The following is a 25,814-nucleotide window of genomic DNA, read 5'->3' on the forward strand; positions in this document are numbered from 1 at the left end:
TGGGATTACAGGTGTGAGCCACTGTGCCTGGCCAAGTTTCTTAAACAAGGTCCCACCTTAGCATTCACTTGGCAAAATCTTCCAGGGCTCTCACTGCCTATAGGCTGAAGCCCAGACTCTGCATGATGGTCCTGGCCTTTCAGTTTGGATCCAGTCTCCTCTCATTGATGACACTAACGGCTAAGATTGGTGGAGCGGTTCATATGACCCAGGCACTCTATTGAGAGCTTTACGTGTTATCTCATTCAATTACCACCTAACCTTAGGAGATGATGTCTTAGCTCAGTTTCCTCATCTGTAAAATGGGACATTCCAAGAAAAGCATTGGGTACAGTGTCTGGTACACAGTTATCACTCAACCAATAGTAGCCATTACTGCATCTTCCCTGCTTTATTGATGAGAAAGTTGAGGATAAGGGAGGTTCAGTAACTTGCCCAAGACTACATACAACTCATTAATAAAGAAGTCTGGCTTCAGTGCCCAGGCTAGCCCACCTCTCACCCTGTCACTGAGGGCCTGTGCTCAACTCAGAGCCAACTTCTACAGCTCTCCTTGATGAGGTCCCCAGGTCTTTGCACATAGAATGGTTCCCTTCCTCCTCCTCCTGGAAAGCTTCCTCCCAGAGCCCCATACCCGCTTGACACTCCGGGCAGGGCTACATACCCCAACTCTGCTCCCTTCAGCCTTCCTAACAAACCTCCCTACTCTCATCTCACCAAACTATCATCTTGATGGAGGGTGTGCCCCCCACTCAAAGCAACTGTGTCCTTCCCAGCTCTGGCTCCACTGTGCCTGGCTGGCACAGAGCAGAGCTCTGTGTTTGTTGGATTTGTTGCGAGCGGCATCCATCAGAGAGCCACGCCAAGGGTGGAGAGCAATGCCTGTTGGCAGGACAGCCTGCCTGCTCCCAGCTGTCAGTGTGCACTCGGAGTGGACACTCGCACTTGCCTTTGGCCAGGGCCTCCTGGCTACTTGCCAGAACTTCCAGTCCCTTGGCCCTGGCTCTCACTCTGCTCTGCAGTCTCCCCGCAAAGTTGGCCAGCAGGGGGTTCACCCCTAGAGGGGCCCGGACCATCCACGGCATGAGTCCAGAAGATTTCTCACCTTCTCAGTTCACTTCTTCAACAAGTATTTATTGAACACCAACTATGGACCAGGCCCTGTGCTCAATGCTGGGTACAGAGTGGAGAGTGAACCAGGCATGGCACCTGGCCTCACGAGCTTACACTCGAGTGGGAGGGACAGCCAACCAACAAGTAAATTACACAAATGGATATGCAGTGGTAAATTCCCCATGAAGGGAAAGAACAGAGGCCTTGTGATAGATGAACTCCACAAGTACAGTAGTCGAGGAAGGCCTCTTGGAGGAGGCAACTTTGAAGCTAAGGCCTGAGGGTCTGAAGAACTCAGCCATGCACGGGGTAGGGGAAGAGCATTCTTGGCAAAGGGAACGGCATATGCAAAGTGCTGGAGGTGGGAACAAGGCTGGAATGTCGAGGAAATGAAGGAAGGCCAGGTGGCAGAAGCTCAGGGAGCAAGTCTGGGACTGGCAAGAAATGAGGCTGGAAGTGAGGTTGGAACCAAAAGAAGAAGACCTTTAGAATAACAGAGTAACAGAGTGAGGTTTTCAAACTAGAGATGATACGATATGACCTGCAGCTTTCAATTTCTCTCTGGTGCTACTGAGAACTGATTGACAAAGCAAGAGGGAAGACCTTTCTGAGGCCAGGGCAGTGATCTGGAGGAGGTGATGTGGCCTGGCCAGGGTGGCTGTGGGTGCAGACAGAAGTGGATGGACTCCAGAGATAGTTTAGAAGTAGAATCTACTGGAAGTTTCCAGAAGCACTAAAAAAATCTTTATTGGATGTCCGCAACAACCCCTGTACTGGGGTAGGAGTTGGAGACCCCAGGAAGGCTTAGGGATAGAAACAGGAGATGCAAGTCCTTGACCATGGAATCAGATCACACAGTCACCTTTCCTTCCACAATATCCCAGGGACAATGAAAGCAAGTTCAACCAAGATGCTGAAAGAGCTCGGTCATTCCCACCTCATTTCAGTGGCATCACAGATTCTTTGGAGTTGCATACTTGCAACGTGGAAATGTGTTTCCCACAGCCCCACTAGGGATTCTCAGGCTAGGAAGTTGCCAAATTGCAAGACTACACCACTGACCTGGTATCCCAGGAGCAGCAGGAGAGGAGGAGGAGGAGGAGGAGTTGTCCTTGTTCCTGTCCTGAGTGGGCCCCTTCATGATAAAGGGGAAACTGGCCTTTGCCTTCTGTTACCTCCTCTGTCCCTGTCCCCACTCCTGGGATCATGTGTGAGTTCTGTCTCCCTTCTACCACAGTCTCCTCTCTGCCTCCCTCAGGAGCACTCCCTGCCAATGACCCACTCTCTAAAATGATCCCCCGTCTCCTTGCTACTGCACATCTCAGATGGGTCCAGGAGGACAGCAGTCTGATGGAATTAGCTCACAATAAAAATGAAAGAGGTGCTTTCCTCTTTATCTCTCCTTGAGGAGTCTGTCTTTTCAAAAGAGCTTTCTGGGTCACTCAATGATCTCCTCCCTCTTATCCACTTCTTTGAAAGGGCTCTTTTCCCCAAGGTTTCTGCAAACTCACTTTTCAGTCCATGGAGTCTCCTCAATGCAGCCTCTGGGGAGGGTGGTTCCATCAAAGGGAGGAGGTGGGAGAATCTTCCCAGGGGTGACAACTGAAGTATCTAACCAGTGTGGAATGAGCACCAGTGAACTGCTGGCTCTGGGACTCCACAGCCTTGGATCGACCAGGCAGTAACCAGATCGTAGGAGTCCTGGGGGAACTGCCAGGCGGTGGGGGGGCACCTGGAGTCACTTGGGGGAGTAGCTTTTACCAATGAGTACAGAAGGGTTTCTGCATTTTATCAACTGGTGTGGCAACACTGGTCCCACTGGGTGTCAGTCCAGGCTCCGCTGTTCTGCTGGGAACGATCGCTGGACCATTTGTTTTCCTCTGTTAGAAAAAGTGGCCTAGGGTGGAGCCGGGGAATGAAATGGCTTTTGAGCAGAGCCAGCTCTGTGGAGTCCTGGTGAACAGGATCTCAGGCCCTCGACCCACTGCATGACCTTGAAGGGCTGAGGTGCCTCGAATCATCCTTTCTCCTGCCCCTCCTCGCAGTTATTTTTGTCCAGCCTGACAGCCCTTGGCTGTTCCAGCAGTCTGGGCTCTGTGAGCCGGATGCAAACCAGGCAGCACAGACGTCTGGTGCTGAATCCCAAGAGGTTCCTCTCTGAGCACCATCACATGGGGCCACGGCCCCTCTGCACTGTGCACCCAATGGGGAGGGACCACACTCCTGGAAGATAGCAACTGTAAGACGCGGGGGGCTGGGCTCTCCATTGCTCAACCCTGGCTCCTGTCTGGGAGAGCTGTCCAAGGCCTGGTGTGAGGACACCCTGTCACAGAGTTTTGCTGCTGCCTAGAAACCTCCCAGCTGGGTTGATCAGGCCAGCTGTGTGCAGGGACCTGTTAGTCAGTGAGAGGGTGGGTGTTGGCTGCTGGGAGGAGGGTGGGAGCAGGCTCTGCTGGGCCCTCAGTCTCCAGGCCTTGGCTGTGGCGGCGAAAGGGTCTGTCCTGTGGTTCAGTGTGATGGTGTGGCCCAAGGACAGGTGGGCAGGGGCAGACAGGGTTCCCAGGAGACCTCTTTGTAGCCCCTGCTCAGTTACTATCTCCAGGAAGCGAGGCAGACACTATGTTCCAGCCTCTTGGCGTGGGAAGGCTGTAGCGTCAGTCATTGCTCCTGACTGGGGTCTGACCGCTCCAAGGAACAGCCTGCCTTGGGTCCTGGTGCCCTGCAGGTTAAAACTTTTTCCCAGACCCAAACTTCATGCCTGCTACTGGCGTGCAGAGGGCAGGAGAGGGGTCTGGGCGCATCTCTGAGGGTCTCTCCCAGGACTTATCTGTGCAGGTGAGAAATGGAACCAAGCCTCTGAGACCAGAACAGTTCCAGGAGAGCTGGGTGGATAAGCTGGGATAACAGTGAGGAGGAGAGATGGGCTGGAGGAGGAGGGGGCCTCTTGATGGCTGGAGAATGTGCCTTCACATATGAGTCAGTCCAGGAAGCAAAGCAGAAAAGGCAGTGCCCTTTTTTGGGCTCCTGGTAAAAGAACCTTCCTTATTCCTTGGGGCGGGATGGTGAAGGGACAGCTCAGAAAGCCCCGATTTCAGTGATTTCAGAGACCCAGGAGTGGTAGAGCATGGCTCCCGCTGGCCTCCCAGCTGGCCCTGGGGAGGATGAGTTGGGGGCGGGAACAGCCACGTAAGCAGCGGACTCTGTAGGACCCGGGGGTGTTGGGGAGGAAGGCTGCAGAAGGGGAGCGATGTGGCTGCTCCTGGCAGCCCTGCTGCTGGGGGCTATAGGCACAGGGGTCACTGGCCTCTCTAGGGGGCGGGCCCTCCGGGTGGAAGATGCACCTCGACTGGGCAGTACATTCCTCCGGGCTGGCAGGATGATGCCTGCGGCTCTGCGAATGGGAGCGGTTCGGAGGGCTGGGATGGGGTAAGCAGGAGAGGAGGCGCCGGCGAGGACAGGGCTGGGCACTCTTCCCAGGACGGCGAGCTGGTTGCTAAGGGCTGGTAGCCCCGGGTAGCTATGGAAGAAAGACCAGGGCCAGGCAGGGAAGGCCAGGGGGCCAGTGGGTGCAGGCGAAGGCTCCATCTCGGCTGCATAGCTGTTGAGGTGGGAGAGAAGGCGAATCCGGACGGGGTCCACACGGCTGCTGGGCCCTTCAAGGACCCCTAGGTACCTGATGACCTCGGTGAGGCACTCCCGAAAACCAATGCTCCGGAAGTCAACTGCCAGGGCTCGGGCATCAAAGAATCCTGCAAAGGGAGGTGTGATGAAGGTCATGCCAGGTGTGGGGAGAAGCATGGAGCCTAGGTCTTGACTGTCTGAGTTCTGGACCTGCCTCCTCCACTCACTCCCTGGGCAGCCATGGCCATGTCACCCTGCCTCTCTGAGCCCGTCTCCCCATCTGCAGAGTGAGAACAAAAATCCCTGCCTGGGGTGGAGGGTGATGGGTTATAATGATCAATGAATTCACTAAACTATGAAATGTAAAATACTGCTTTCATCACAATTCATGATTAATGCAAAGAAAAATCTTTGTGGCCAAGATAACTTCATTGAAGTAGATACTTGACAGATATGAAAGGTTGTGCACTTGGAGGTGTAAACAACCCTGCCTGCTGAGAGGGGCAGATGCCCAGGAAGGGAGGTGGCAGCAGCAGCCATCAGGAGGCCCCTTGGAGAAGGCGGCGTAGTGTAGCAGTGAAGTGTGAGGTAGTCGGAGGACAGGAGAGCTGGGTTCAAATCCTGGCTCTGCTACTTAACTAGCTGCCTGATTGTGGACAAGTCTCTTTATCTCTCTGTGCCTCAATTTCCTTAGCTGTAAAATGGGGATATAGCAGTGCCTACTGTATAGAGTTGTGAGGGTGAAATTAAAATAGTGCACAGAAAATGCTGAATAAATGAAAAGTTAGCTATCCACTTATATTACTGGCTTGGCCTTGTTGGCATCTGAGTTTGTCCCTTGGCTCAAAAGGCAATCTGGAAAGCAAGACCCCACTGTGACCCTCAGCTGCTGTTATCGGCCAGGGACCCTCTCTTTGATGGATAACCAGGTGAACTTCCTGCACAAGTATTCACATCCTCACTGCCTCTCCATACCTGTTCCTCTCTTGACCACCTTCTGGGCAAAGACAGACAGAACAACCCCAGCCAGCACTGGTCTCATGACGATGGCAGCAAATATCTAGTCCTTGGTTCATGGCCCCCACAGAGGAACAGCTCAGCTGGAGACTATGTTTGGAGTCAGGTCAACTTGTGGGTGAGAACCAACTCTGCTATACACTTAGCCATGTAAGTTCAAGCAAATCCCTTCACCTTTCTGCGTTTGCTGTTCTTTTTTTTATTTTTTTCAAGATAGAGTCTCGCTCTGTCCCCCAGGCTGGAGTGCAGTGGCACGATCTTGGCTCACTGCAACCTCCGCCTCCCAGGTTCAAGAGATTCTCCTGCCTTAGCCTCCCAAGTAGCTGGGATTACAGGCAACCGCCATCACAGTAGCTAATTTTTGTATTTTTAGTAGAGACAGGGTTTCACCATGTTGGCCAGGTTGGTCTTGAACTCCTGACCTCAGGTGATCTGCCCACCTCGGCCTCCCAAAGTATTGGGATTACAGGTGTGAGCCACCGCGCCTGGCCTTTGCTATTCTTTTCTTTTTTCTTTTTTTTTTTTTTGAGACGGAGTCTCGCTCTGTCGCCCAGGCTAGAGTGCAGTGGCGCGATCTCGACTCACTGAAAGCTCCGCCTCCAGGGTTCACACCATTCTCCTGCCTCAGCCTCCCGAGTAGTTGGGACTACAGGCGCCCACCACCACGCCCGGCTAATTTCTTTTTTTGTATTTTTAGTAGAGATGAAGTTTCACCGTGTTAGCCAGGATGGTCTCGATCTCCTGACCTCGTGATCCACCCATCTCGGCCTCCCAAAGTGCTGGGATTACAGGCGTGAGCCACCACACCTGGCCTGCTGTTCTTTTCTAACTAACATTTGCTGAATTCTTACTAAGGATTTCATCAAGTTATCTAATTTAATCCTCATAAAACGCTCTAATTATTCCCATTTTAGAGATGAGGAAACTGAGGGAGAGGTTAAATCATTTGTCTAAGGTCATAAAGCTAGTAGCCAGTAGAGCCTGATTCAACTCAAAGCCTACACCGTGAACCACAGTTCTGTCTTCCCATTAGTTCACAGTCAGAAAATGGTGGTAACGCTAACCCCCATCTTGCAGGTTCTTTTGAGAATCAAATGAAACAACACAAGTGAAAGCATTTGAAAACTGTCAAATGATGTCCACATATTAGTCACTACTTTTCTTTTCACTGGATAATCATAAATGTAATTTGAATCTCCCCCATTGGTTCATTAGAGATGGAAGTCTCCACTCTTAACAATGCATTTCTTTGGCAGAAGTTCCCAAATGGACCACCTGCACCAGGATAATTGGGTAGCTTGTTAAACTTGCAAACTCCTAAACTTCAATCTAGACCTGCTGCCTCAGAATCTCTGGGGGATGACTCCTGATTCTGCCTGCCCCAAGGTGACAATGATATACACTGAGGCTTCAGAAGCACCAGAATGGGCCACTTAAAATGCTACTGTCCTCTTCTGGAGTAGTAAGTTAGGTCTCTGGAACTTAGGTCTTTGTGGCCAAGGCCTGTGGAGCTTTCAAGGTTTCCCAATTTCGAAATCACCAAATACACAGAGAAACTTTGAGTAGACAGAATTTCTATTTGTCTGGAAGTGTCTTTAAAGCCACTGTTCCCTTACTTTATTGTAACTGATGGGCTTAAAATAACAAAACGAGTTAATTTGTGTCCTGTTACAATCCTGAGACCTGTGGTGAGCATGATATGTCACCCCAGCACTGCCAAGGACCCCACAATAGCCCAAAAGGCTAGACCAGTGGGTAGGATACCAGGCTCCTCCTTGGGTTCAGGGGGTCAGATTCCCAGTGAGAATTAGCTCATTCAGGCGAATCCTTAATGAGGTCCTGGGTTGGGGAAGGGTGGGACCCATAGGAACAGTCTGTTACAGAAGAAAGCACCTCCCAGGTCTAAGACTGGAGGGAGCTGAATTGAGGAAAAGGTTGCGACAAATGGAGACACTGAAAGTGGAGAGGGAGATGCTGAAAGGAGAGAGAGAAGCTTTGCAAATGTTCCCTCCATTGACTGAGCTCTTCAGAGTGGGCAGCGTGTGGACTTTGCTCATCAGCGTATCCCCAGGGCCCAGCCTCAAAATATTTGTTGTATGAATGACGCCTGAAAGAGAAGAGCATGGGTACCTGTCCCGCCAGTGGCATGGAGCATTTTCAAGTGATCCACCGTCATCTGCAAGACCTCGGCTTTCTCCAGCTTGGAAGAGCCCTGCAGGTACAGAAGACAGAAGAGTGGAGCCTCCAGCTGACCACGTCACTGTGCGGTGTCATCAGCATTCACTGTCTCGATTTTCTCACCTTCCTCCCACTCCACTGCTGCCTGCAAGTGGGCTTCTGCTTTGGCCAAGTTCTCCAAATCTAGAACATTCTTTTCAGTTCTCCTCTCAGACCACCTGTCCACTGTACAGCTGCCGGTCATCTTTCCTGAAACCACTCCTCCCTTGCCTTGCACGACACCACTGTTTCTGGGCTCTCCTTTCACCATGCCCCTTGCTCTGCCGTCTCTTAACACAGTACTGTCCCTTCTGTGTCACTTCGCATTCTGCTGCTCCCTGCAGAGGGGCTTGTCACTTCCATGGCTTTAGCCACCATCCTCAGAATGCCTCTTAAACCAGCTCTTCAGGGAATCCAACTTCAGACTCAATGTGCCCAAGATCTAGCTCATCATCTTATCCCCAGACCACTTGCTCTTCCTCTTTTCTCTCTTGGGAAATGCTTCCTAAGCTTCCCAGGTGAAGCCTGAAGATCAGACGCTCCATGGGAGTCCTTTGAAGGCAGATACTAGGTCTAGTTCATGGCTGGTCCTGTGACGGTTTTAGTGAACATCTGTGGGATGACTGACTTGTTCTCACCAACATAAGGGAAAGCAGAGGACCCGTGACCTATGCCTTGGTGCATAGGGTGAGAATCTCTGAGGCTGAGTCCACTGTCTGATTCCCTACTGTAGTTCCCCCACCCTAACAAGCTCGATGGCAGAGTGCTCACTCCCTGGGCAGCCTGTTCCACTTTCAAATCACTCTGGAAATGTCTGTAGTGCAGAGGGATGGGGGCTTGAGAATCACACAGTCCTGTGCCCTGCTATTTACTAGCTGTGTGATCTGGTATAAGTTACTTCACCTCTCTGTGCTTCTATTTCCTTACCTGTGCCATGGGCATAATAATCCCTACCCTTTGGGATCATTTTGAGGAGTCAATTCAATGGGATGATAGACATAAAGCCACCTGAGACATCTAAGTATAAATTTCCATTCCTTTTACCCTGGCCAGTGACAGATATTGGTAAATGATCACAGCATCTCAGGCAGCTGCTACCAATCAACAAGAGATGCCATGAGAAACGAACCTTATCTGCCACCCACACAGTATTTCCTCTAGCACAATCAGCAATGTCACATACCTGTTTCTCAAAGGCAGTGGGGACCAAGCGTCGCAATTCAGAAAGGCTACTGTTGATGCGGTCTCGACGCCGTTTCTCTATGATCTAAACAATCATGACAAGAAGTTACTCACAGGTGCATCATTACAGTTTCCAAAGTGCCTTGATGGACATCAGCTCATATTTACCCACACGGTATTTTTGTGAGGGAGATCAATCTAGTCTTACTTTATGGTGGAGAAAACCAAGGCCCAGAGAAAGACAGTGATTTGCTTAAGGTCACATAGCAAGAAAGCGCAGAGCTGGGAGTACAACTCGGATCTCTTGTCTTGGTCTATAGGGGTGATATTCAAGATGTTTAACCACTGGTACAGCAGGGCACAGCCAATCATAATGAGGACACCAGCCACGGTGCTACAGCAGGTCCTGGAGGCCCCTGCTGGGCCAGGAGGGTGACCCCATCATCTGTGAGGTCATGAGATGGTTTGGGGAGTCCCATGTGTTGCTCTCTCTAGCTGCAGGCCCCTTCCACCCACACACTCTCATTCGTCCCTCCAATACTGGTAGCAGAACACCAGGAGCAGGACAGATATGACCCCATTTTACAGATAAGGAAAATGAGGGCTGGAAGGAAGTGGTTTGCCTAAGGGCTTACAGTCAGTGAGTGTCAGGCTGCTCTCTGCCAGACCCCAGTTGTCTGGACTCCCAGTGCGGAAGCACAGCTGCATCCTGGGAGGAAAGTGGGGCTGAACATGACGGACAGATGACAGCAGCAAGCGGGGATCTTTCTTCTGTCCCCTCCCCCACCCCGGCACACTGAGGGGGATGAAAGTTCTGGACTCAGACAGGAGACAGAAGATAGGATGGGGGGGGGCAGGCTGGAACAACAATCATAATGGCCTATTGTGTGTCTGCTATTGTTCAGAGCATTACATTAATGCACTTAATCTGCAAAGCAGCCCTTTGAGGTGGGCCCTGTCATTATTCCAGTTACACAAAGGAGCAAATCAGGCTCAGAGAGGTTAACAGGCTTGCCTGGAATCACCCTGATAGCTAGTGACAGAGCCGGGATTTGAACCCAGGCAGTTAGCTTCATGGTGAAGTTTCTGCCCAGGGTTCTCCCCGCCAGACTGCAGGGGATTCATGGCAACCCTTTGTTGGGCAACTCAGAGGCTGAGACGGACACTCACCCCTCTGCGTTTCTTCCTGGCTTGCATCTGCGAAGGGCTGGGGGTGGACAGCGGCCTGGCCATCTGGCTGGAAAGGAAAAGAAAGGCTGATTTTTCAGGGCTGGGGGACCGTCTCCCCGAACTGGGCTGACCTCGGGCCAGGAGGAGCCACAGGGCCGGCCTGGAAGGAGGAGCTTGCTCTCCCCTTCTTCCTGGGGGCTCATTTCAACCCGGGTCAAGTCCTCTCATGCACTCTGGGCCCGCTTTGGGCTCTTGGTCCGGACCTGCTGGGCCTTGCCCTTCTCCCCTCGCCCCTCGCCCCTCGACCCTCGCGGCGGCCGTCGGGGAACCGCGCACCGGGGCGCGGTAGCTCCGGCTCCTGCAACCCGATCCCCGGGGGCGGGGCGGGCGAGGGCACTGGCCGGCGGCGGCGGCGGGGCTGGGCCGGGCGGGTTGGGTTTCAGAGGGAGCCGCTGGGAACGAGCGTGGAAAGAGCAGATGCCGCTGCTTCCCACGGGCCGGGCGCGCCAGCCGCCCGCCCTCCGCCCCGCCTGCAGCTGCCGCCTCCTCCCACGCGGTGCGGCCAGGGGCGAGGGGGAGGCGGCTTCTGGGTCACAGGCCCCTCTCGGATGCTCTGGGACACTGCCCTGGCCTCCCAGAAGGCCCCGTCCCCCTAACCTCGGCCTCTCCTCCCACTCCGGGCCTTCCCTCTGCAGCCCCGGTTGAATGATGGATGTTTGCTCACACCCCAGGAGCTCCCATTACAGAGAAGAGGCTCAGCCCTGGGGGGGGCTTTTCCTGCCCAGATTCTGACCAAAATAATCTCCAGCCCAACTGCTAACCCTTCTTAACGTTTTCTGCTTCAGAAACTCTCTTAGAATGGTGAGGATTCGCTGGGTCCACTGAGGCATCATTCATTTGGCCAACACTTCTAAGGCCCTATTCAGGCCTGGGTGGGTGCTGGTGCACTCAGCCAGACCCCAGCCCTCCCTCAGCTCAGCTCCAGTGGGCAGACACTGCACCAACAAACAACAAACAAGGTGACTCCCCTGCCGTTTGGGAAGACACAACGCCACACATCTGAACAGGAATCTGCAAGCTGGCCTTCACCCACACCTGCTCCTGCTGCCCCTGGGTTTCCCCATCTCAGTGAAGGTACCCCAGTTCTGCAAGGTGGAAAGCTGATGCTGTCTTTGATTCCTCCTCCTCCTCACCCCCACCTCATCAAAACCTGCCCACACTATGTCTAAAATACATCTCATGTCTGTCCTCTTCCTCTCCTCCACTTCTCTCAATGCTACGCCTCTATCATCTTTCATCTGGATGACTGCAAGAGCTTCTTGTTGGGTCCTTTTACACCCTCTTTTACTCTCTACAAGCCTATCTCCACACTGTAGGCAGAGTGATCATTTAAATCTGATCATATCACTCACTTAAAACTCCTCAGTGGCTCCCCAATTATTTTGTTTGTTTGTTTTGTTGTTGTTTTTTTTCTAGATGTAGTCTCGCTCTGTTGCCCAGGCTGGAGTGCACTGGCATGATCTCGGCTCACTGCAACCTCTGCCACCCGGTTCAAGTGATTCTCCTGCCTCAGCCTCCCAAATAGCTGGGATTACAGGCACCCACCACCACATCCAGCTAATTTTTGTATTTTCAGTAGAGACGGGGTTTCACCATGTTGGCCAGGATGGTCTCGAACTCCTGACCTCAGGTGATCTGCCTGCCTTGGCCTCCCAAAGTGCTGGGATTACAGGCAAGAGCCACCATGCCTGGCCCCAATGTTTTTTTAAGATCAAGGCCACCATCTTTCAGGTGGTCCAGCTGGCCCCTGTCAACCTCTCTAGACTAAACCATCTTCCTCTGTATGCGCCAGCCTATGAATGCACTAACTCCTTCTTGCAGTTGCATGTACTGTCCCCTAGCCTAGGTCCACCATCTCTGGTCCACCCATCACCCCAAGCCCCAGTTCCTTTGCCCCGTAACTTCTACAACCCATCAGATCTCAACTCAGATGGCACCTCCCGGGGGAGCCTTTTCTAACATTCCTCCTCCCACTAGTGTCCCCTGCTCAACACTCTCCTAGCACCCTGCTTTCACAGCATTTATGCCAGTTTGTTGTTTTATATTTATATGGTTATTTGACTGATGTCTTTCTCTCCAACAAATCCATAAGCTCCATGAGGCCATGAGCCATGTCAGCTTCAGTACTCAGCAAGGGCTTGGAATACAGTAGAACTCATGGCAGAGCTTTCTTCTCTCACCCATGTCTTTGGCATCACTGGGGAACAGAGACATAAGCACCTACAGCCTAGGACCTTGTGGAATGGGGGCATATATGACTTACCAGAAGGGTCCTAGCCCATGTGACTACCCTTTTGGCATTTGAATTTGGATCGCTTTCATCAATTGCTCAGAGAAGTTGCAGAAGAGACAAGATAGCATTTGTCAAATCCTACTGCTATGTCCCTGGCTTTGTCCAGACATATCTGGAAAAGGATATCTCCCACCCAAACATCTGGACAAGCAGACCTGGTAAGAGGTCTGTAAGGGCTCCTGGGAGGGAGGACCCAGCAAGCTAGGTCCAGGGCTCAGATGGCCAGATCCTGAGATCTATGGAGCAGCTTGTTTACAAAGCCTCGCTGGGTCACTGGGGACAAACCCCAAGAGCCAAGACACACTGAGAAACACGGCCTTTGTTCCCCCAGCTTGATAAAGCGTCTGTCCGGGTATTGGGTTAGCCTTGTGCACGTCACTGCCTCTCAGCCTGATCCCTCCGCTGGGACCATCTGTTGGAGGCTGACGCACCCATTTCAGGGCAAAGCAGTGCTGCCATCCCTTTTGCCAATCTCCTGGTCAGCTTATCCCTGTTGTATTATTTTCCCCCTTCTCTTCTTCCCATATCTCAGAGGCAAACCTCACATTACGGTTTTCTTGGCAACATTATGTGTCTTTCCCTCCTTTGAGCCTTACAAAAGCCCATCTTACAGACGAGGATGCTGAGCTTCAGGGAGCTAAAGCAGCTTGCCCAGCCTACCCAGCTGCTAAGGAGCAAAGCCAGCAGGGAATCCGCATCTTCTGGCTCCGCTTCAGCATTGTTTCCCTTCTAATTCCTACTTCCTGTCTGTCTGAATAGCCCTCCAGTCCCCTTATTTTTAAAGTTCCCAAGAGCCCAGCCAGAGCTCCCTTCCAGCCCGCGATCTGGCCCTGACAGTGGGATGAGGTGTGGGATTCTCTTGTCTGAGAATCTGAAAATGACACAGATTTTCATGGACCCAGAGAAGATATGTTGACCATCAGGATCTGCTCCGTAGGCCTCTAGTGGCTCCTAGCCAGAATTCTGGGGCGGTCTCTTATAGGGGGGAAGCTTTCCAGGTGGTCCTGACCACCCTCAGTGCTGACTTCCCCTGGGAACTCCCCCATGAAACCCTTGCAGATGACCCTAATCATTTTGTGTCAGAATCACAATGTCCCAAATGAAGGGATCTCAGAGAGAACTGAGTCCATTTGTAAAATGAGGAAACTCAGAGGGGAAGGGATCTTCCCCAGGCCACACAGCAAATTAGAGGAAAATCTGGAACTACAGCCATGTCTAGTCTAGTGGCTTTTTTTTTTTTTTTTGGAGACAGAGTCTTACTCTGTCGCCCAGGCTGGAGGGCAGTGGCGCAATCTCGGCTCACTGCAACCTCCACCTCCTGGGTTCAAGTGATTCTCCTGTCTCAGCCTCCCGAGCAGCTGGGACTACAGGCACCCGCCATCACGCCTGGCTAATTTTTTTGTATTTTTAGTAGAGACGGGGTTTCACCGTGTTACCCAGGATGGTCTCGATCTCTTGACCTCGTGATCCGCCTGCCTCGGCCTCCCAAAGTGCTGGGATTACAGGCATGAGCCACCGCGCCCGGCCTCTAGTGGCTTTTCATCTGGGGCTTTTGCCAGTGTACCCCATATATTCATCATCCCGTCATGTAGATCTCGGAGCCAGTACTTTTGGTTCTGTACTGCACTTCCACATCCATTTGTCTAATTTACTGCACAATAGCCCTGTAAGTGAAGTATTTTTGGGGCCATTTCACATTTAGGAAAAATAATCATTTTACAGGTGGAGTGACAGAGACACTGGAGTTAAGAATCACTCCAGTAAGTCCAGTCTTCACACTTCCAGTCTTTTCATTAGACCATGCTGTCTCATAAATATGTTGCCCCCCAACTGAATGGTGACTGCTTTGAAAGCAACGTTTGAAAGCAGGGAGCTATGTTACTTTATGTATGTTACTTCATCAAACCTTATCCTGTGAGGCAGGAATGCTAATGCATTCCCATTTTGAAAGGGAGAAAACGGAGGTTCAGAAAGGAGGAAAAGTCACTGGCCAAAGTTAATGGTGGTAAGATTCAAACTCAGGTCTATCTGACTCCAAGGCCACCACCTTATATTGTGCAGGAACAGGACCCTGATCCAGTGTCTGACATGTGGCAGGTGCTCATTAGATGTTTGCAGAGGGAGAGGAGAGGCTGTACTCTCAGTTTGGACTCATCCTGTGTCATGGGGCCAGGTTGAGATGAGAGCTCTGTGGGTGAGTTTCACAGATGTGGCAGGACTGCCACCAGGCAGATGCCACAGTGACGGTGGAACACCCCCTGCTCTTTACTCTCATGTTTCTGGGTGTGGGGGATTTGCGCCGTGCCCCTGACCCCGAGAGGCTGGCTGCCTCCGTCCTGCGGCCCTTGTCAGTGTTTATCTGCTTTCTTTGTACATGAAGCTCTTCTTCCCTGAGAGTTCCCTGAGGGCAGAGGCTGAGCAGGATACATCTGGGCCCCCTATTCCCAGCCCAGGGTCTGGGCCACAGCAGGCATCGTTCAGTGCTCCCTGAATCGAAGCATTGATGTCTGCTGGGGGGAGGGCCCTTTGGTGAGTGCTACAAAGGGGCGTCTATAAGTCAGCCTCTGCCAGATGTCCAACTGCTTTCTCTCCTCAGAGGGGTCTGCTCCTCTAAGAACAGTGGCTAAAAATGGGCTCTGTATATATAGGAAATGCTGTATGTATAGGAAAAAACTGCCCACTGATCCTTTATGCCTCATGTGAGCAGTTGCCCAGATGCTACCGTCTTCAAGAAGGCCTCCTTGCCATCTTTGATTGATTGACCTCTCCTTGCTCAAGTGCCCTCACAGCCCACAGTGTGTCTCCTTTCCATCCTGTCCATGGTGTTTTTATGACCTGGCAGGTCACTGTCTGGGCTGCAAACTTGTGGAGGACAGAAGCCAGCTCTGATCAGTCTAGTTCTCTGGCATCAATTTTGTGCCTCTGATCTATGAAGACCCAATGCCATTGAATTTGAGACCCCGCTCCACCACCCCCACATGGTGCTTAACAGGCACAGGCTAAGATAACTGCTTTTCTAAATAGCAGTTTCTGCTAAACAATTAAGAAAGGCTAATACGTTGCATAGCGAATTGTGTTATACTCCCTAAAAACAAATCTACAGGATGCAAGAGGAATATCTATTATGGCATTTTCCTGGGATTTGTGACTGAGGCAGGATCCTTGGATCTCAGAAAAGTGGAGAGCACTAAAATTACAAAATGTCCTCAAAAACATCCCTAAGAATTAACGGGGCCCGGCTCACTGGCTTATGTCTGTAATCCCAACACTTTGGGAGGCCAAAGCAGGAGGATCACTTAAGCCCAGGAGATCAAGGTTGCCATGAGCTATGATCATGCCACTGCACTCCAGCATGGGCAACGGAGTGAGACCATGTCAAAAAGAAAGAAAGAAAGAATTAACTGAATTCCCCTCCAATCTATTCTAGTCAAGTCTAGATGAGCCAAGAGAGATGAAGTATATCCCTTTCTTTTCCACTGCTGTCTTTGTTTTACTGATGGGGAAACAGACTCAGGACAGGCTCTGTCAGGGAAACCAATGGCCCAAGACCACAAAGTGAGTTGGTGGCAGATTTGGGGCTGGGACCCAGGTGAGCAGACTCCCAGTCAGCCCTGCAGCTCTTTCAGGGTGCTGGGAATCACATGGTGTGTGCCTAGGCATGTGCTGTGCTAAGCCCTTGACATACTTTGCCTCATTTGGTTTTCCCAATACTTCTGTGAAGTTGGTTCTATTATTCATGCTCATTTAACAGATAAGGAAACTGAAGCTTAGACAGTTCACAGAACTGCGAGGTAGCAGAACTATACAAGTGCAGTTTGTTGGACAGGTTTGAAGCAGGTCAGACTATCTACCAGGAGCTGACAGACACTGGCAGTGTGGGGGCATGATAGGAGGAACACTGGAATTGGACTCTAGGCCCTTGCAAGTCGCTTATTATTTTCTTCAATACTAAGTCCCTAAATCCAAACTCCAATTTGCTCAAAGGAGGACACATTTTCTTCTTCCTGAAATAATTTGTGGACTACATGAAAACTGCATCCAAACTAGGATAAAATTGGGAAAGAATGGGGTTACTCTGCATCGTCAGCAGATTCTGGACAGGGGCCGGAGTACCATCAGTCTATGAGAGTTTTCTAAGATCTCCAGGGAAAACTCCTTGCCAATGGCCTCCCCTAGGCCACTTCGACAGATAGAAGATAACCCACTAGCCACCAGATCCCCCGAGCTGAACTCTACCTCCATGCCAGCATCCCCAGCCCTGCACGACCCAGAGCGCGCAGGATCCAGGCACTCGTGCGTGTAACGGCACGGCCCGCACACGCCCTGCACGCCGACACCTGTGGCCCCCGCGCTCACCTGCCCAGGCGGTGCTGGAGAGCTGGCCAGCCTGCTCGGCGAGTCCGTCGGGCCGACCCCCACCCCGCTCGCCCTCTGCCTGCTCAGTCACCGCATCGTGGCCCTTACCTCAGCTTGCTCTCTTGGCCCACGTCGATGGGTCCGTCGGACTCGCCCTCGGAGCCGCTCGGCTCCTTGGGTCGCTTCATGGCGAACGCAGGCTGCCTGGTCTCAGCCCTGCGGCTAGGGCTCCCAGTCGGGAAGTCGCGCCCCGCCCCGGCCCCGCCCCGGCCCCGCCTCGGGGGCGCCGCCACCGCCCTTTCCCAGGGCCCTTTCCTGCGCAGCAGCTCCGGGCGCTCAGGCGCCCCCTCGCCCCCGCGGTGACGCGCCGCCGAGCCGTGGGAAGGCCCTAGGCGGTCGCCGCCTTCACCGACGGCTGGGAGGTCCGGCTCTGCTCCGCTGTCTCGGCTGCCGCGCGCTGGGTGGCCTTGGGCAGGTGCCCTGGGAGGCCCCGCGGGGAAGCCAGGAGTCCCCCTCTGTCCCTGGGTCGCCTGGGCGCTGCTGGCCTGTAGAGGCACCGCTTCGATGCCCGGGATTCCGCAAGGGTCAACCCCGCGCGCTCCTGCCTCCTGGTGTTCTGGAGGCAGCAAACACATCAAGTTTGTCGAGGTTAGTCGTGGTGGTTGTGGCCTGATCCTCAACAAGAATTCCCCAGCAGCAACTCCATAGCGGCCCAAAGCAAGTGGAATAGTGTGGTGAGGGCAAGGGGAAGACACTTACACTTCTGAGAGGTGGTAGTCACTCCCAAAAGGGACAGCTGAAGTTGTGGCCACCGCATCTGAGAAAGCTGGGCTCTGGCCGAGGTCCCTAAAGGCCTGGCTTGGTGGCAGTGATGGGTTGTCCCCGGGAATCAGTTCCCAGTTCACCAGAGGTCGAGTTGTCCTGGGCGGCCAGGAGGCCAGGAAAGGGCTCCTTCTAGGCGCTATGGCAGGGCCTCAAAGTCGGAGAAGGAGAGGAAAAGGGAAGATACCCTCCAGCCTCTCTTCCTGGGGCCTCTGCTTCTGGCAACCCACCAAACTGTTCACTCAGGGAAGGCTCTAGCAGCCCTGTCCTTAGGGAGGGGGACTTGTGGGAAGTTCTCAGATTCACCGGTCATCCTCAAGCGCCCAGTACCTCAGAGAAGCTCCCAAGGCTCCAAAGGAAGCTGCATGAGAGCATCCTGGAGGTGGACTTCTTGGGCAGGGAAGAGGAGATAGAGGAGGTCTTGGTGTGTTGGGTTACATATGGGTTAGGTATTTCCTTTTTACCCGCCACCAGGTCAGACCCTGAGGGAAGCCACCGTTTCAAGTGGGAGAATCGGGCTGGTCATCTGAGAATAATTGTGCTTCCATCCCCCCAGCAAGGCCTGCTTGCTGGCGGACACTTGATTACTTGATGGGAAAGAACGTTCCTGTGCCCTCGTCCACACACATCCACAGACACAAGCATTTGACCAGGTATGCAAACACATACACACAGACAGACTTACAAATACATACTGGCAGGCGCAACTGTCATGAGCGATCAGTACCAGGAAGCCCTGGTGGTCGCCCCAGCCACAACTATGGACTCTCATTCCAAATGCCCTCAGAACTCACATCACGTCTGTGGGCACATGCCAGTCAGTGGAAACCTCAACTAACAGAGAAGTGGCACAATGTGCTATGCATTCCCTGGGAAGGCAGAAGTCAAGGAAGCCTCCCAGGTATCTGCCCTGTGTAATTGGCTGAGATAGCAAAGATGGGAAGAGGAGCAGATTTGCAGGGGAAGGTCAAGGGCTCCGCGGTGGATGTTTCACGTGAGATGTCTTGGATCATCAAAATATAGTGCACAGTTAAATAGGGGGTCTGGAGTTCAGAAAAGAGGTCTCAGCTGGATATTAAATTTGGACGTCATTAGGTGATTGATGGCATTTAAAGCTATGGGAGCAGATGGGATCACTCAGAAAACGTGGATGGAGACAGAGCAGGGGCCTAGCTAAATACTTAACATTTGGTGAGCACTTATTATAAAACCTGACGCCGGGCGCGGTGGCTCACGCCTGTAATCCCAGCACTTTGGGAGGCCGAGGCGGGCGGATCACAAGGTCAGGAGATCGAGACCATCCTGGCTAACACAGTGAAACCCCGTCTCTACTAAAAAATACAAAAAATTAGCCAGGCGTGGTGGCGGGCCCCTGTAGTCCCAGCTACGTGGGAGGCTGAGGCAGGAGAATGGCGTGAACCCGGGAGGCGGAGCTTGCAGTGAGCCGAGATCGAGCCACTGCACTCCAGCCTGGGCGACAGAGCGAGACTCCGTCTCAAAAAAAAAAAAAAAAAAACCTGAAACTATTCTAAGTCTTTTGTAAATATTAACTCATTTAATCCTTGACAACCCTATAAAGTAGTAATATTATAATCCCCACTTTACAAGTGAGAAACAAAGGCTGAGAGGTAGACTAACTCTACCTAAGGCCAACAGGCAATAAATGGAAGAGCTGGAATTCAACAAGGCAGTTCAGTTCCAGAGCCAAAACATTAGGCTTTATTACCTTATACAGTACTCCTCCTTCTTTTAAAAATAAAGACAAGGTTTTGCTCTGTCACCAGGCTAGAGTGTAGTGGTGCTATCATAGCTCACTGAAACCTTGAACTCCTTGGCTCAAGTGATCCTCCCACCTCAGCCTCCTGAATAGCTCGGACTACAGGTGCACACCACTATGCTCAGCTAATTAAAAAAAAAAAAAATTTTGGCCGGGCGCGGTGGCTCACGCTTGTAATCCCAGCACTTTGGGAGGCCGAGGCGGGCGGATCATGAGGTCAGGAGCTCGAGACCATGGTGAAACCCCGTCTCTACTAAAAATACAAAAAATTAGCCGGGCGTGGTGGCGGGCGCCTATAGTCCCAGCTACTTGGAGAGGCTGAGGCAGGAGAATGGCATGAACCCGGGAGGCGGAGCTTGCAGTGAGCCAAGATTGCGCCACTGCACTCCAGCCTGGGCGACAGAGCGAGACTCCGTATCAAGAAAAAAAAAAAAATTTTGCCGGGTGCGGTGGCTCACGCCTGTAAATCTTAGCACTTTGGGAGGCTGAGGCAGGCAGATCACGAGGTCAGGAGATCGAGACCATCCTGCCTAACGCGGTGAAACCCCATCTCTACTAAAAAATACAAAAAATTAGCCAGTGTGGTGGCGGGCGCCTGTAGCCCCAGCTACTTGGGAGGCTGAGTCAGGAGAACGGCGTGAATCTGGGAGGCAGAGCTTGCAGCGAGCCAAGATCGCGCCACTGCACTCCAGCCTGGGCGACAGAGCAAGACTCCGTCTCAAAAAAAAAAAAATTTTTTTTTGGTAGAGATGAGATCTCACTATGTTGCCCAGGCTGGTCTTCAACTCCTGGGGCCAAGTGATCTTCCCACCTTGGCCTCCCAAAGTGTTAAGATTACAGGAGTAAGCCACTGCACCCTGCCAATTATACAGCTCTTAAACATTGTGATATATTATCCAGTACTGAGCCTAGAGCTATGCCATCAATATAATAGCCACGAACCCCCTATGGCTATTAAGTACTTGAAATGTGGCTGGTCTGAATTGCTATATGTGCAGTGAGTATGAAATACACACCAGAATTTTTTTAAGTGTGAACTATCTCATTGATATTTTTTGTTATGATTACATGTTGCAATGATAATATTTTATAAATATTGGATTAAATAAAATATGTTAGTAAAGTTAACTTCCCTTGTTTTATTTTTAGGTTTTTAAAAATGTGACTACTAGAAAATGTTAAACTGCATATTCAGCTCCCATGATATTCCTATTGGATGGTGCTAATCTGGTGCAGGGTTTCTTTTTTTTTTTTTTTTTTTTTGAGACGGAGTCTTTCTCTGTCCCCCGGGCTGGAGTGCAGTGGCGTGATCTCGGCTCACCGCAACCTCCACCTCCTGGGTTCACGCCATTCTCCTGCCTCAGCCTCCCGAGTAGCTGGGAATACAGGCGCCCGCCAACACGCCCGGCTAATTTTTTGTGTTTTTTTTAGTAGAGACGGGGTTTCACCGTGTTAGCCAGGATGGTCTCGATCTCCTGACCTCGTGATCCACCCGCCTCAGCCTCCCAAAGTGCTGGGATTACAGGCTTGAGTCACCACGCCCGGCTGAGGTGCAGGCTTTCTTAACCTCAGGACTACTGGCATTTTGGGCCAGATCATTCTTTATTGTGTAGGGCTGTTCTGTGGATTGTAGAATGGTAAGCAGCCTCCCTGGCCTCTATCCACTGGATGCCAGTTATACCCGCTCCAGTTGTGACCATCAGAAGTATCTCCAGATAAAATACCAAATGTCCCTTGGGGGGGAAATCGCCCCCAGTTGGGAACCACTAGTCTGGAGAAACTCCAAGATTTGAAGGTTGTAGAAGAGAAAGAGCTGCCAGAGAAGACTGAAAGGGCAGTGGAAGAGAGTGGGGTGTGTGTGGGGGGGGTGTGGGCAGGAGCCAAGAGAGTGTTTCAAGGACTTGGTCATGATCCTTTTAAAATGCCAGTCAGATCATGTCACTTCCTGCCCAAAACCGTCCACATGCTTCACATCCCATTTGAAATAAAATGCCAACTGCTTACCATGCCCTATACACAGAACAACTGTAATAACCTGGGCGCCTTCGAGAGTGAAAGGAGGCAATACTAATAATCATGCCAGGGCAGTTTAGGGCACACTAGAGGTACCATCCCCTAAGCTCGGGCCCCTGCCCATCTCTCCAGCTTCATCCCCAACCACTTTCTGCCTTGTCCACTCACCCATGAGAGTCTTCTTGCCATTTGTATTGGGCTATTCTCACATTGCAGGGGCCAGAGCTTAGGACGACAAACATATAGCAACACATACAATGTAATGTCAGTGATATTAATAGATGCTGTGAAATGAGATAAAGTGAGGTGGAGACATAGGGTGACTGGGGGATTGGTGGCTATTTTACTTAGGGGTCAGGAGATCCTCTTTGAGGATGAATCATTTATGCAGAGACCCGAATGGAGAGAGGGAATCTAAGAAGATCTGGGGAAGAGGATTCCAGGCAGAAGGAACAGCAAGTGGAAAGCCCTGAGGTAGGAACAAGCATGGAATATCAATGGAATGGTGATATGGTTTGGATCTTTGTCCCCATCCAAATCTCACGTTGAATTGTAATCCCCAATGTTGGTGGTGGAGCCTGGTGGGAGGTGAGGGAGATGGATTTCTCATGAATGGTTTAGTCCCATCCCCTTGGTACTGTTCTCATGATAGTGAGTTTTCATGGATCTGGTGGTTTAAAGGTGTGTGGCGCCTCCCTCGCTTCCCCTCTTGTTCCTGTTTTTGCCATGTGACGTTCCTGTTCCCCTTTTGCCTTCCACCATGACTGGAAGCTCCCTGAGGCCTCCCCAGAAGCAGATGCTACTATGCTTCCTGTACAGCCTGCAGAACCGTGAGCCAATTAAACCTCTTTTCTTCATAAGTTACCCTGAAATACAGGGAGGTTAAATAACTTACCCAAGATCACGCAGCTACTAAGTGGTAGAAATAGGATTCTAACCAAGCAATCTGGCACCAGAATTCATGCTGGTAACCACTGCATCCTGCATTGGAGCTGGGTGAACCAATCAGGAGACTCTTAAAATAGGCCAGGCAATAAGGACTGGATTCGAGTGATACTGGGTTCCTGTCTGGGTGACTGAATGGATGAAGGTGACAAGCACCAAGGAGAAGCACTGGAGAAGGGAAGAAGCCCACTATGGCCATGCTGTTTGTGAGACCTGGCGCACACCCAGGAGAACCCAGGGAGAGGTCTGGGCTGGAGTAGCGATTTGGTGGCTGAAGACATGGGGTACATGACATATCTGTCCCAAGGAGCTAGTACAGATCCAGAAGGGAGGAGAACCTAAGCTAGGACCCTGGGAAACAATAGCCAAAGATTCTCTGGGAAGAAGGAGGAGAATCCTGCGAGAATGGAGCACCAGGGACCAAGGCAACCAAGAGCCGAGAAAAAGGCTTGGTCACCAGTCCAGGGGCTCTAAGAGGAAAGAAGTGTGATCAGGAGGTCACAGATGCCTTGGGATGAATGAACGGAGGCAAGGGAGGCAGAGGCAAGGGCAGGATGTCATGGACTGGGAAGTGTCTGGGGTAGAGGGTTGCGGAAGTAGGTTTAAAAAGGGGGCACGTCAGCCAGGCATAGTGGCTCATGCCTGTAATAGCAGCTACTCAGGAGGTTGAGGTGGGAGGATCACCTGAGTCCAGGTGGTCATGGCTACGGTGAGCCTTGGTTGCACCAATGCACTCCAACCTGGGCAACAGAGTGAGACCCCATCTCTAAGGGGAAAAAAAAAAAAACAGAAAAAAAAGAGGGGCAGGTCAATGAGAGAGGGCACCCCACGCAACTCCAGGGACCAGCAGAGCCTCAGGAGGAATTTGCTCACTGATGGAGAGGGAGTCAGAAGTAAGGAAAAGGGTGAGAGGCCCAGGAGTAGCAGGCAGCCTCAATCCAAAGGGAGGGAGGACGAGACGGGACCTCTATTCTACCCTCTGCTCCTTTCTCTCTGTCCCAGAGCTGAGCGAGCTGTAGATTTTCAGCGACAGGTTTCAGTTGCAGCAATACTTTCTCTATCACTGAGCCCACACTAGGTCAGCCCCATCTGCTCTTGGGGCTGGTATTCAGATCGCTAAACTGATATGGCCTGGGCTCTGAACGGTTGGCTTGCACATAGACTATACACTGGAACAGGATTCCAGAGACCACTGTGGCAGGCACTGAGCCTCTAACTGCTGCATGGTGGAGGTATCTGGGGGGTCTCAGAGGAGAGGATGATTGGCACAGAGATGCCCAGGGTGGTGGTTGGTGGTTATTAATTGTGGAATAGTTTATGTCTGTCTGTGGCCTGGGCTGTTATCCCTGTAAAAGCAGGAACCATGTTGGATTGTTCACTGTGATCTCCCTGATGCCTACCGGTGTCTGGCACAGGTAGGTGTTTGGTAAATATTGGCTGAGTGTCCAGTGATGGGGAGGTGAACTGAGGGGCTTCTGAAGGCCTCCACCTTGTCTGGGAAGGAGATGGTTCCTGGTCCCTGGAAAAACAGCAGAGACGTACAAGGACTTTCCTGGCCCGTGGCCCAGGATGAAGTAGGGGGAAGAAGGGACCTGGAGCACCCAGGTGCCACTCAGTCTTCCCTATGCAGGACCTTGTCCTGCCTTTGAGCCCAGGGACACTGAGACCCAGAGAGGGACAGAAACATCCCCAGGGCCACACAGTGAGACAGAAAGTGAGCCGGGACAAGAGTAGCCTTCCGTGCCTTGGTTTTCTCATCTGTAAAATGGGATGAAACCAAAGCGACTCACTCCACAGGGCTGTCGTGAGAGTTAAATGAGGTAAGATGCAGAGAGCGATGCCTGGTGTTGAAAGTGAGTGCTCTAATGTTACATTTGGGTTTGGCCTCTGTCTCCATCCACTCTCTCCCTAGTTGGTTCACCTACTCCCTGGCTTTTCCTTCTATGAGCCAATGATTCCCAAATTTATATCTCAAATGCAGACTTTTTTTTCTCAGGTTCAGACCCATAGATCCAACTGCCTAGTCTTTTTCCTTACACTCATGTTGGTCCACCCACATGCCAAGACCTAGCCGGGGTGTGCTGGGCCTTTCCTGGACCTCTGCAGGCTCTCTGTGCCACACCCAGATGTCAGGCAGCCCCATCATCACTTTCCTGCTCCATGTTCCATCCTGAGAACAGTCTGAGCCTCTTTACCTCCCCCTCCTCCCACCCTCTGCTCATCCCAGGCCCTTCCTGTCCTCCCCTTGCCCTCCTCCCCCGCTCCTCTGGGACCCATCTGTGCTCACTTTCCACCTCCACAGCTGCTGCCACAGCTGGTCACTGACGGAATGTGCAGCTGCTGGGAGCCACATGTGCAGAGCAGGCGGCGCACAAGCTACCCCTGGGGCTAGCGAGGGTGGGGGCTGGGACCATCTGTCTGTGTCTGTCTGTCTACAACACACACATGCATGTACATGCACACACTTCTAAGCTCCTTCTCTAAATAAGGTGATAAACATGTTGGTTTGGTTCCCCTTCCCTGTCCCTGGGCTGCAGAGTTCATGCTCTACTTACCTAGGCCCCTGAGAGCAAAGCAGCTGGGCTGGCCCTGCTGTCTTGAAGCTTATACACTCCCACCCCTACGTTCAGGCAATACAAGTCCTGCAGGAGCCACGCAGGGGCGGAATGGCAGACTGGATGTTCAGAGCTTCCCTAGCTTTCCCAGGCCCTGGGGGGTGGCCCACCATGGAGGAAGCCAGAAGCTTCGGACACATTCCAGAGCCCCCTTGGCAGCACCCAGAGGCTCTGGAGGCATGGCAGCCTGGGGGCAGGGCCAGCAGCATCTGTCCTGGTTCCCACACTCTGGCCTCTCTGGAATCTCGCATATTTCTCTTCTGTGTGTGCGTGATATCAGCAGGACAAGGACACTGGGGGAGGTGGGAGGGGAGGGACTGAGCTCCTTGAAGTCAGATGGCCATGGGGGTGGGGGTGGGAGCTGGGGGAGGGCCTGGTCCCTACCATTGGTCACACAGTACGAAGAGGACGACGCCCTGGCCTCTAGCTCCCAGGCCTGACTGGGTCCTGATACCGCCCAGTGCATTCCCATCAGAGCCCCTTTCCATCTTTCTGGGCCTTAGTTTCCTCATCTGTAAAGCAGGAATAAGACAAGCATCTACCTCTTAGGGTAATAGTAAAGGTTGTAGAACCCAGATCCTCCTTGGAGTCCTTTTTGCTCTGTGGACAGCTT

The 25,814-nt window shown here is 52.1% G+C and overlaps 1 protein-coding gene across 3 annotated transcripts; it reads right to left on the bottom strand.

Annotated features, from left to right (window-relative positions):
* Positions 1–395: 395 nt before the first annotated feature.
* On the bottom strand, positions 396–25,248 carry HEYL (hes related family bHLH transcription factor with YRPW motif like). 3 transcript variants are annotated; one of them, XM_058442456.1, is made up of 5 exons: positions 25,142–25,248; positions 10,321–10,387; positions 9,152–9,235; positions 7,882–7,963; positions 396–4,862 (listed from the first exon to the last, which is right to left on the bottom strand). In XM_058442456.1, the coding sequence occupies exons 2-5, from the start codon at positions 10,381–10,383 to the stop codon at positions 4,189–4,191; spliced, it is 903 nt and encodes a 300-aa protein (XP_058298439.1). In that variant the 5' UTR covers positions 10,384–10,387; positions 25,142–25,248; the 3' UTR covers positions 396–4,188. The 3 variants fall into 3 exon arrangements, with proteins under 3 accessions (XP_058298439.1, XP_032016263.1, XP_032016264.1); XM_032160372.2 differs by lacking the exon at positions 25,142–25,248 and adding an exon at positions 17,138–17,240; XM_032160373.2 differs by lacking the exon at positions 25,142–25,248 and adding an exon at positions 10,584–10,659.
* Positions 25,249–25,814: the final 566 nt, after the last annotated feature.

The sequence above is a fragment of the Hylobates moloch genome, unplaced genomic scaffold, assembly GCF_009828535.3.
Source record: "Hylobates moloch isolate HMO894 unplaced genomic scaffold, HMol_V3 SCAFFOLD_8, whole genome shotgun sequence".
Taxonomy (NCBI): Eukaryota; Metazoa; Chordata; class Mammalia; order Primates; family Hylobatidae; genus Hylobates; species Hylobates moloch.